This window comes from Raphanus sativus, unplaced genomic scaffold (assembly GCF_000801105.2).
Source record: "Raphanus sativus cultivar WK10039 unplaced genomic scaffold, ASM80110v3 Scaffold3149, whole genome shotgun sequence".
NCBI lineage: Eukaryota > Viridiplantae > Streptophyta > Magnoliopsida > Brassicales > Brassicaceae > Raphanus > Raphanus sativus.
This window is the reverse complement of record NW_026618456.1, coordinates 1-12,136: the sequence shown is the minus strand read 5'-3', so window position 1 is coordinate 12,136 and position 12,136 is coordinate 1. Positions and strand designations below refer to the sequence as shown.

General features: G+C 38.5%; 2 protein-coding genes across 2 annotated transcripts; both read left to right on the top strand.

Moving 5' to 3' along the window:
• The first annotated feature begins 123 nt into the window (after window positions 1-123).
• Window positions 124-2,541, top strand: LOC130506353 (L-ascorbate oxidase-like). The gene is made up of 5 exons (XM_057000993.1): window positions 124-605; window positions 724-816; window positions 915-1,127; window positions 1,204-1,398; window positions 1,485-2,541. The coding sequence occupies exons 1-5, from the start codon at window positions 315-317 to the stop codon at window positions 2,436-2,438; spliced, it is 1,746 nt and encodes a 581-aa protein (XP_056856973.1). The 5' UTR covers window positions 124-314; the 3' UTR covers window positions 2,439-2,541.
• Window positions 2,542-4,322: 1,781 nt separating this feature from the next.
• Window positions 4,323-12,113, top strand: LOC130506354 (ABC transporter D family member 1-like). Its single transcript, XM_057000994.1, has 25 exons — window positions 4,323-4,537; window positions 4,867-4,982; window positions 5,087-5,363; window positions 5,507-5,731; window positions 5,876-6,073; window positions 6,160-6,614; window positions 6,964-7,099; window positions 7,179-7,257; window positions 7,758-7,996; window positions 8,089-8,393; window positions 8,477-8,588; window positions 8,674-8,832; window positions 9,020-9,119; window positions 9,192-9,300; window positions 9,432-9,522; window positions 9,822-9,946; window positions 10,034-10,183; window positions 10,266-10,338; window positions 10,418-10,598; window positions 10,699-10,857; window positions 11,066-11,212; window positions 11,284-11,523; window positions 11,604-11,767; window positions 11,856-11,908; window positions 11,996-12,113. The coding sequence occupies exons 2-25, from the start codon at window positions 4,921-4,923 to the stop codon at window positions 12,111-12,113; spliced, it is 3,957 nt and encodes a 1,318-aa protein (XP_056856974.1). The 5' UTR covers window positions 4,323-4,537; window positions 4,867-4,920.
• The last annotated feature ends 23 nt before the right edge of the window (window positions 12,114-12,136 follow it).

Below are 12,136 nucleotides of genomic sequence, written 5' to 3'. Positions count from 1 at the left end.
GCATGTGCGGGCAAAACAACTAGTTGGAAATATTTGTCAAAAAAAAAACAAAGAAAAATCAGTGAAGACTTTCAAAATATGATCCAATATTTGTAGAATTTTCTTACACAAACAACGCGGACAAGTGTCTTCGACTTCACATGACTTATCATTATGTAATCTGTATATATGCATGCATTAATAATACCGCAACAAGAATCTCGATCTTTGTTATATATTTTTAAAATCAAGTGTTCGCTGGAAAATGCTCCACTGAAAACAACTGTTTCTTATCTTCTTTAATACAGATTCTCGGAGACACAACCAAGTAAATCATGAGATCCAGTGGATTTTCTGACACAAGTCATGTCTTCACTCTTATGGTCATCTGTTTCATCACCCTTTTCTCTTCTTCCGTCCTTGTTGAGGGAAAGATCCGGCGATTCAAGTGGGAAGTGAAGTATGAGCTTAAGTCACCAGATTGTTTTGAGAAGCTAGTCATCACAATAAATGGCCAGTTTCCAGGTCCTACCATCAAAGCTCAACAAGGTGACACCATCATCGTCGAGCTCAAGAATAGCTTCATGACTGAAAATGTCGCTGTCCATTGGCATGGCATCAGACAGGTACGTACACAAATCCTAGTCAAAATTTTATACGGTTTTAGTATGTTTTTTTTTAATTTTTTCAACAAACATATCACAACACTCGATGAATGCTTGTGATAAATAATTTGGGTTTCAGATTGGGACACCATGGTTTGATGGAGTAGAAGGTGTTACTCAATGTCCAATTCTTCCTGGAGAGATATTCACATACCAGTTCGTCGTTGATAGAGTACAAAGTTCATAAACTCTCAAAAATAGTTTCCAATCTTTCTTTATGCAATTATATTTTATTATTCTGTTATTTATTTATTTTAATTTCCTCTGTAGCCTGGGACATACATGTACCATTCACACTATGGGATGCAGAGAGAATCTGGATTAATAGGAATGATTCGAGTTTCTCCTCCAAGTACAGAACCTGAACCGTTTAAATACGATGATGACCGGAGCCTTTTGTTAACCGATTGGTACCACAAAAGCATGTCCGAGAAAGCGACCGGTTTAGCATCCATACCCTTTAAATGGGTTGGTGAGCCACAGGTGAATGAATTTCCATATAAGTCAGATTCTTAATTTTTTATTGACCTAATTGTTTTTTTGGATGTTATAATATCAGTCGCTTATGATACAAGGAAGAGGAAGATTCAACTGCACAAACAACTTAATGACTCCTCAGCGCTCGGAAGTTGAAGTCTGTAACGCTTCAAACGCTGATTGTTCGCGTTTCGTCCTCACGGTTATCCCCGGAAAGACGTACCGGCTTCGAATTGGTAGCTTGACGGCTCTCTCTGCTCTCAGTTTCCAAATTGAGGTAAGCTAGCTTGAGATGCAAGTAACCATTTTCTTTCCCACTCTGTTTCTGCCTTCCTTTCTCTAATGAGTGAAATAAAACGATAGGGACATAACTTAACTGTCGTTGAAGCCGATGGACACTACGTTGAACCATTCACTGTGAGGAATCTCTTCATATACTCAGGAGAAACTTATTCCGTGCTTCTCAAGGCAGATCAAAACCCTAGCCGAAACTATTGGATCACCACGAGCATCGTTAGCCGTCAAGAGAAAACTCCACCAGCAACCGCTGTACTCAACTACCACCCTAATCACCCACGTCAGCGTCCTCCGACGCTGGCATCCTCCAGCTTTCGGCCAAAATGGAACGACACGCGCCACCGTCTCGCACAAAGCTTAGCAATCAAGGCGCGTAAAGGATACGTACACGCCCCGCCAGAGAGTTCCGACAAAGTGATTGTGCTCTTGAACACACAGAACAAAGTTAACGGATACATGCGGTGGTCGGTCAACAACGTTTCCTACCAACACCCTTCAACGCCATATTTAATCGCGTTAAAGCATAATTTTACAGACGCATTTGACTGGCGTTTCACACCGCCAGAGAGTTACGATTCTAAAAAGTACGACATATTCGTGGTACCCTCAAACGCTAACGCAACGATGAGCGACGGGATCTACAGACTGAAGTTCAACTCCACAGTTGACGTGATTTTACAGAACGCTAATACGATGAGTATCAACAATAGCGAAACGCACCCGTGGCATTTACACGGTCATGATTTTTGGGTGCTCGGGTATGGTGAAGGGAAGTTTAACGAGTCGAATGATCCGAAAAGGTATAATCTGGTTGACCCGATTATGAAAAACACGGTTGCGGTACAACCGTATGGGTGGACTGCGCTGCGTTTTAGAGCGGATAATCCTGGCGTGTGGGCGTTTCATTGCCACATTGAGTCGCATTTTTTCATGGGAATGAGGATTGTGTTCGAGTATGGGATCGATAGGGTTGCTAATTTGCCTTCTTCTATCATGGGTTGTGGTCAGACTAGACGCTGATAAAATGTTTTATTAGTTGTCAAAAAAAAAAAATGTTTTATTAAATCTTTTGGTAATTTTTGTAAGGCCAAATAGATGGAATTTATGGAAATGCTTTTTTTTTCTTATTGTTCTATACCTTTTTAGATCTTTTTGGTCAAATACCTTTTTACATTTATAACATCTACAGGGATTCAAAAACACTGTGAAAGATGTGCCTTTTAATCGCAAACCTTGCATTAATATTTATGAATTTGGTTAAAATATATAAGTAGATACTTTTTCCATACATATATGTATTTTTATAAAGATATGTATTTTCATTTGTTCAAAAATAAAATAAAGATATGTATTTCCATGAAGATGTATTTTATGTTAAAGATTACATTGGGGTTTTAAGATATTGTAAAAAAAAAGAATTTGTATTTTTATCACAATTTTATAGACTTTTAAAAATTATATTTTTGTTCAAATATGTGTTTTCATTGTGAAAGCCGCATAAATTTTTAAATGTTTCTCAATTTTTTAAAAATTTTAGCTACACATGGAAAACATCTAATATAAACCTGGAAGCGGCAATCCTAAAGTATAGAGAGATCATATTTTCTATAATTAGAGTGATTCTAAAACTTTATGTGTAAATTTGTGATAACAAGTATATATTATTTTTTCATTGCAATCGTTTTCTTAACATCTGATTAATTATGCTATTATAGTATTAAAAAACATTACATAAACGATTCTATTGCCGACAATTTTTCCACCCTACGAGAATCCATACATCATTTTTCCCATAATCTCCGTAATTGGTGTTTTCTGCGTTATTGTGATCGTTAGAGATAATATCTTTTATTTGCTTTAACACTTACAATCAACCAGAATAGCTCAAAACCACGTCAAAACGTACAAAGCTATGCAAGTTTTTCTCTTGACAAGGAGGCTAAAGACCAGAAATTATTCTGTTCAATATGTTGTATCCCTTGATGGTTTTAGAAAGACCCGTGAACGAAAAGGCCCATAAGGCCATAATATTTTATTTTCTAATATTATGTATTGGGGTTTCATATAAAACAAAGGCCTGTCTTATTTTTGTAAAGACCAACTGTTATCCAAGGTTCAAATTGTGTATGTTTGTAGAAGGGTGATGTAATATTGTCAGGAAAAGTATGGGAGACCATCAAACATTGATCTATGTGCTTCAATCATGCAGAGTACGATTTGCACTGTTCCTAGTCAACACAATCCATTTCATAAACTTTTTCTCTCTGGTCAGAAGTCATAAACAGTTTTCATGAAGGAAACGTTATTGACATTGTCTTTAAATTTAAAAAGTTGGGAAAATTAATACCAGAAAACAAAGAAAGTTACAAAACTGAAACACTTTTCTTCAGCAATTGATTTGGTAAAAGGTATTTTTATGCGTGTCAAAGTTTTCTTAAGGTTTTACAGTTAGAATAACAATATACTATTATACAGAGCAGCGGAGGGAGGTGGAGAGGAAGGGTGACAGTTGTCCACCATGATTTTCAAAATTTCAGTGTATTTTTTTAAATAAATACCCTTGTTGATATATTAATAAATTATATATATGCCCCATATCAAGATAACTTCTAAATCCGCCACTGATTATACACTCCATACTACTCAACAATGGCCATGCTCCTGGCTGCATCATAGTAAAAAGTTAAAATACAGAATTGATGTGACTCACTCTGGAGGCCTCCTCACTCTGTAGATGAAAAAGGACTATTTTTAAAGTTACCACTGTGAAAAAACAAAATTTGCAGAATTAGCAAAGAAATCAATAAAAGAGGGAAAACAAAAAAAGAAAATGGCACGGGTGTTGGAGTTTCACACGTGTGAATAGAGCGTCATCATCTTCTCATCTTCCCAAGTTCCGCGGCTCGCTCGCTCTCTTTTTCCTCTCGATTTGAGGAGTTCTGTTGCGGTAGACTGCTACGACGGAGTTTAAAAAAATCTTCTTCGGTTGTAAAGTTTCGAGAAGGCGAGCGAGCTAGTAGTTGCTATTACGATTTACGATTACTCAGAAGAAGAAGAAGAGCGATTTCGATTCATTTATTGTGTTACTTCTCGTCGTGGAGAAATCTCTCATTGCTGAGGTAATTTTTCACCGATTTGCTAATTGGCGCCGATCGTTAGCTGTTGGATTATCAAATAGTAAATGAATCATTTTATCGTATTAAGCTAATCATCTCTGTATAGATTTATCGATTCCATGGGAAATTAGATTGATCAAAGTTGACACTATTTTTTTTTGTTTTGTTTCGGAAGAAGAGTGGGAAAGAGATTATCGAATCCACCAGATTTGATTTGATGATGATTCCGAACTTTTATTTTAGCTGATGTTGTGCTTACTTTGCTTTTACATATATGTTATGATTTGGTTGTTTCTTTTATTTTAACATTTGGTAGTTTGGTCTCGTTTCAGGGTGTTTAGTAGTGCACCTTGTTCTTGTTATCAACAACAAGAACCTTTCCAGCCATGCCTTCTCTCCAGCTATTGCAGTTAACTGAGCGGGGTCGGAGTCTCGTTGCTTCAAGACGGTAACTATCATTGCTTTGCTTCTTCTTCTTCTTCTTCTTCTGTATCCTTTTACCTCTTCTTCTTTTTTCTTTTGTGTTCATTCTTTTTTTTCATTTCTCTATAGGAAATCTATACTGCTTGCGGCTGGGATCGTGGCTGCTGGTGGAGCTTTTTACTTAAAATCAAGGATCAGCTCCCCTAGGCTTGATTCTTCCCGTGGGCGGAGTGGTGGTGATGGTGAAGCATTGGAAAAGCGGACAGGAAACAATAAGAATGCAAAGAAAGCCACATCAAAGAAGAAAGGAGGAGGATTGAAGTCTCTTCAGGTTCTCACTGCTATTCTCTTGTCTCAGATGGGAAAAATGGGTGCCAGGGATCTTCTCGCACTACTCGCCACTGTGGTATGCATTTCCTCTCTATACTTTCCTTATATTGATTCCTGTTGATGCTTCATGCTTTTGTTTCATGTTATCTCCCCCCCCAATAGCTGACCAAAAAGTTATGATTATTTTTCTCTATCTTTTATACTTTTTGCAAATCACAGGTTTTCAGAACTGCTTTGAGCAATAGATTGGCGAAAGTTCAAGGTTTCCTATTCCGTGCCGCTTTCTTAAGGCGTGCCCCACTGTTTCTACGTCTTATCTCCGAGAATATTTTCTTGTGTTTCATGCTATCGACTACGCACGCTACGTCAAAGTACATAACTGGGGCCTTGAGTTTGCGTTTCAGAAAGATATTGACGAAACTTATCCATTCACATTACTTTGAGGTAACCATTTCTGTGTCTTTTTGTATGGAGGCAATTCAATTATTTACCATTTCTTTTGTGGTATTATGTTTTTGAGAAGTGAGCATATCTATTATACTTCACACTGCTGGATGCAAATTTAATCTTCATTTATGATTGTTTCAGAATATGGTATACTATAAAATATCACATGTGGATGGTCGGATTACGCACCCGGAGCAGCGAATTGCCAGCGATGTACCAAGATTCTCCTCAGAATTGAGCGAGCTTATACAGGATGATTTGACAGCAGTTACTGATGGGATTTTGTATGCATGGCGCCTTTGTTCATATGCTAGTCCAAAATACATCTTCTGGATACTGGTGATTTTTTTGTTTAGTTTTCTGTGTTTGCAACATTGACTCTGGACTGGGCCATTTATGAACTAACTTGAACAAGTGTTGTCCAGGCATATGTACTGGGAGCCGGTACTGCGATAAGGACCTTTTCTCCTTCTTTTGGCAAATTGATGTCCAAAGAGCAGCAGTTGGAAGGGGAGTACCGCCAACTTCATTCACGCTTAAGGACTCACTCGGAAAGCATAGCATTCTATGGTGGGGAAACCAGGGAAGAATCTCATATACAACAAAAGTTCAAGAATCTTGTTACTCATATGAGTGACGTCCTTCATGATCACTGGTGGTTTGGCATGATCCAAGATTTTCTGCTGAAGTATCTTGGTGCCACAGTTGCTGTTATTCTGATCATCGAGCCATTCTTCTCTGGGCATCTAAGACCTGATGACTCGACCTTAGGGAGAGCAGAGATGCTAAGCAATATAAGATATCACACCAGTGTCATTATTTCTCTCTTTCAGGCGTTAGGAACACTTTCTATAAGTTCCAGGCGGCTCAGCCGACTCAGGTAATACGTTATGATAAATCTCATGCCAAACTTTTTAAACTGAAACATTGTGTAGCCGTTTGTCTGAAAATCTGCGGACATATGTATTTCTTTGCTGTTAAGTGCTTTATTAAGGAGAGTTGATTTTGTTTACCGTAAGCAAAAGAGTAAGAGTTCAGTTGTTAGTCCCTATAGAACATTAGCGAGGATGAAAAAAAATTTCTGATTTAAGAAACATTCTTCCTAGCCGTTTACTTTTGCGCTATTAGTGAGTTTATATGCGATGGAGAAATTAATTACACTTAATTTTACACCCATCAGTTGTGGTGGCTATGCTTTCTAATTATTGAAATGTTTTTGCTTCCAACAGTGGTTTTGCTGACCGAATCCATGAGTTGATGGCTGTCTCGAGAGAACTCAGTGGTGATGATAAAACATCTTTACAGAGAAATAGAAGCAGAAATTACCTTACTGAGGCTAGCTATGTTGAGTTTTCGGGTGTCAAGGTAGTTCGAACACAGATTCAATGTTCTTGTCATCCTTCTCCAAAGGCCTGTGTTCTTAATATTACTTAATGCACTTCAGGTTGTTACTCCAACGGGAAATGTTTTGGTGGAGGATCTCACCCTTCGAGTTGAGCAAGGATCTAATCTTCTTATTACAGGTGAACGCTTTACTTCTAGGGAGTGACATTTTGTTACTAACAAATTTCCTTTTCATAGCAAAAATTATTGATAGAATGGCCTATGCTGCTACTTTATTGTTCTATGATCCTTGGGATGAGAAGCAAAGATGGAAATTTTAGTACCCTTTGTTGTCTTTATGAAGAGAATTAAGAAATGGGGATGTGAACTGAAGATCCACTGGAAGAAGTAATTCTTCTTGTATACGGGGGGAAGGGATAGCCATATAACCTTGTCAAAGTTTGATTTGCTATACCTATTTATAGACGACTCATTCATGCCCAGTTCAACGATTAGGGTGTTAGGGAATGGTGTGGCAACACATCATCTTCTGAGATTTATTTAGTCGACACCTTCTGTTATTCAATTCTTTTACTTTAGTTTATGCAATAACATTCACGTTTGCTATGTTGATATCAGTCTGCCTGATGTTATCATTATTCTCTCTTTTCATTTAATTATTAAACAATATGTATTGTAGGTCCTAATGGAAGTGGCAAGAGTTCCCTTTTCCGAGTACTAGGAGGTCTATGGCCCCTGGTGTCTGGCCACATTGTGAAGCCTGGAGTTGGTTCTGATCTTAACAAAGAGATCTTCTACGTGCCCCAACGGCCCTATATGGCAGTTGGAACACTTCGTGACCAGTTAATATATCCTCTTACGTCTGATCAAGAGACTGTACCGCTCACTGAGACTGGAATGGTGGAGCTATTGGAAAATGTTGGTATTCTATTTACTTAGAACCAGTGAATAGCGTTTTCTGTCAGGATTTGTTTGTTTTGCTTATTTTTGTGGACTTTCTGCTTTTGTAGGTTGACCTAGAATATTTATTGGATCGCTACCGACCTGACAAGGAGGTTAATTGGGGTGATGAATTATCTCTTGGAGAGCAACAGAGATTGGGAATGGCCAGACTGTTCTACCACAAACCTAAATTTGCAATTCTTGATGAGTGCACGAGTGCTGTGACAACTGATATGGAAGAACGTTTTGCTGCTAAGGTTCGAGCTATGGGAACTTCTTGCATAACAATCTCCCATCGTCCAGCCCTTGTTGCATTCCATGACGTTGTTCTGTCATTAGATGGAGAAGGGGGATGGAGTGTTCACTACAAGAGGTTGGAATTGTTTCTTTACCATCTTTGTGAGCGTTATCAAAGTTTTATTTTGCATTTACTTATTTAAAAGGACTAAACTTCAGGGACGACTCTGCACCTCTGACGGACGCTGGAGTTGATTCAGCGAAAATTTCAGAGAACGATCGTCAAAATGATGCGATGGTTGTTCAACGAGCGTTTGCTGCAGCTAGAAAGGTCTTCAACAGCTTATGATTTTTTTTTTTAACTTTCGTTGAGGGGTGCTTTGTGGTGGTTATAACCTTGTTACTTGGTGCTGTAGGAATCTGCCACTACTAATTCAAAGGCTCAGGCGTACTTGACACAGTCAATTGCAAAATCACCAGTTGTTGATAAAAGTGTTGTGTTGCCTCGTTTTCCTCAACCTCGAACATCGCCAAGGGCGTTGCCATTAAGAGTAGCTGCAATGTTAAACACATTGGTGAGCTTGAGTTATTAGTGTGAATTTTGTTGAAAACACTTGTACCAATTTTTGTTAACCTAGAAGTAAATACATGTGCATTTCCTCTTTAGCTTCCTTGGAAGGCGAAATATTTATTTCATTTGGCTAACTTATTCGTCCCACATTTATGCTAAAAGTAGCTGACCGTTTCACTGTTATGTTTCAGATACCCACTCTATTTGACAAACAAGGAGGACAACTGCTTTTGGTTGCTTGCCTTGTCGTCTCAAGAACATTAATCTCTGACCGAATAGCCTCTTTGAATGGTATACTCTGTTAGGTTACCTAATTGTTATTGATAGGGCTACTTTTCTGACAACCACATGTGATTTTCGCAGGGACCACTGTGAAGTATGTCTTGGAGCAAGATAAAGCCGCATTTGTTCGTTTGATTGGTTTGAGTGTTATCCAAAGTAGTGCATCTGCTGTCATTGCTCCTTCATTAAAGTAAATTTCCTTTTTATGCAAGTTTAAAACTTCGCTGTGTTCTTTATTTTTATGTATTTTGGAGTTTTTGTTAGACTATCAGTTACATTTAAGGAACCCCTTGCTGATGTGGGTTCAAACATTGTTTTCAGGCATCTAACGCAGAGGCTAGCTTTAGGGTGGAGGATTCGTTTGACTCAACATCTGCTACGGAATTACTTGAGAAATAATGCGTTTTACAAGGTCAATTCAGATCTATGATGCTCAAAGATACTATGCTAGCATACCCCATTCATGCATTTTGAATTATGACGATGAACTTGAGTTAAACAGTGCAACTTGACCTAAAGGCTAAAAGAAAGCATGATGTGTTATTTGCACTTATGTAAGAAGTATGCTGATCCACACCAATTTGAAATGGATATTGATTTGTGTTTGTTATATGCTTCATAGAGGCTGTTAGTTTGTTTGTTCCTTTTCTTGTAAATTGATATCGCAAATTTAGAGACAATAAAGATCTCATTGGGTTCATATCTATGCAGGTTTTCCACATGTCAGGCAATACTATTGACGCAGACCAGAGACTCACTCGTGACCTGGAAAAGTTGACCACTGACTTGTCTGGACTTCTTACTGGAATGGTTAAGCCATCGGTTGATATTCTGTGGTAAGTACATTTTGTTGGATTGTTTTCCTGATATCTGTTTCATGGTCCTTGGTTTGAGTTTCAAACAAACAAAAAAACAAATTGAAGGTTCACCTGGAGGATGAAGCTATTGACTGGTCAAAGGGGAGTTGCCATACTTTACACATATATGTTACTTGGTCTGGGTTTCCTGAGACGTTTTGCTCCCGATTTTGGTGATCTAGCCGGTGAAGAACAGCAGCTTGAGGGGAAGTTTAGGTAACTCTTTTTACGTTTCTCCAATTTTTCAGATGATTGCGTTATAAAGAGTATCTGGACCAACTTCTTCCTGCTTATGTAGGTTTATGCACGAGAGACTGAACACTCATGCTGAATCCATCGCCTTCTTTGGAGGCGGAGCTCGAGAAAAAGCTGTAAGTGTCTTAAGTTCCTTTGCTATAACTGTTGGGTTCTGGGCTAGCTATTTACCTGTTTTTATTTTTCATGGAACAGATGGTTGACACAAAATTCAGGGCACTACTGGACCACTCTCTCATGCTCTTGAAGAAGAAATGGGTGTATGGCATACTTGATGATTTCGTGACAAAGCAACTTCCCAATAATGTGACTTGGGGATTGAGTTTGTTGTATGCTTTAGAACACAAGGGAGATAGAGCACTTGTCTCCACTCAAGGTGAAGAAGATCTGTCACACTTTCTGACATGAGCCAAATAAGTTTGCAAGTTCTCTCTATATAACACGCTTTCTTGCATGAAATGATGTCTTGATACCAGGTGAATTGGCACATGCATTGCGGTATCTAGCTTCTGTCGTGTCTCAAAGCTTTATGGCGTTTGGTGATATTCTTGAACTACACAAGAAGTTCCTTGAGCTCTCTGGTGGTATTAACAGAATTTTTGAGCTCGATGAGTTTTTGGATGCTTCTCAGTCAGGTACAGTTGCATATACTACGCTCACATTTTGAAGTCATAATATTGATGCTTCATGTGCTTACACTTATGCATAATTTCGACCGTGGTTTTTCATAATCTTTTCACTGGTTGAGTCTTATATGCTTAAAAAATATTGGACTTAGACATGCGTTATAGAGAATGTATTTACTCGGGTTGATCATACTCGTTTTGTCCCTACTATATTTAGGTGTTACCTCAGAAAATCACACAAGCCGCTTGGATTCTCAAGATCGAATATCCTTTTCAGAGGTGGATATCATTACCCCTGCGCAGAAGTTAATGGCTAGCCAGTTGTCATGCGAAATAATTGCAGGGAAAAGCCTGCTCGTCACAGGTTAGTGAGTTAATCTTCGTCATTGATTTTTTTTTGCATGGGCCTAGAGCTAACAGTAACGAAAATTTCAGGACCAAATGGTAGTGGAAAGACTTCAGTATTTAGAGTGCTTAGAGATATATGGCCAACTGTATGTGGAAGACTCGCCAAACCATCATTGGATATCAAAGAACTTGGGTCAGGGAATGGCATATTTTTTGTGCCGCAGCGACCATATACATGCTTAGGGACGCTGAGAGATCAGATTATATACCCTCTATCTAAAGACGAAGCAGAGAAAAGAGCCGCTAAGTTCTACTACACCAATAATGGTAATCTATAGAGAAACTTATCTCTTACCACCATGATCTTCCCTCCCCCTATCTCTCATCTGATTGTTTGCGAGTAACAGGAGAAAGCTCAACAGAAGCGGGAAGCGTTCTGGACGCTCATCTGAAAACCATCCTGGAGAATGTTCGGTTAGTGTATCTTTTGGAAAGAGATGAAAGTGGTTGGGATGCTACAACCAACTGGGAAGACATATTATCTCTTGGAGAGCAACAGAGGCTTGGCATGGTAAGTCTCTTGTAGAGGCAACAACCACTCATGGATATATAGTTTTATGATGCACGTGAATAATCTTGACTTGTTTCTGGCATTGTAGGCACGTTTATTCTTTCACAGACCCAAGTTTGGAATCCTAGATGAATGCACCAAGTAAAATGATCAAGTCTTTCTCCTCCTGTAGTTTTGCAATGTTCTTTTCCCTTTTTTGTTTAATGATATACACTTTTGGATTTGCAGCGCGACGAGTGTTGATGTTGAGGAACAGCTCTACAGGGTAGCGAAAGACATGGGAGTTACTTTCATAACCTCATCACAAGTAAGTTCTTGTTTTCTTTCAATCATTATCATTATATAACCACATAAGAACTCTTTTTTACC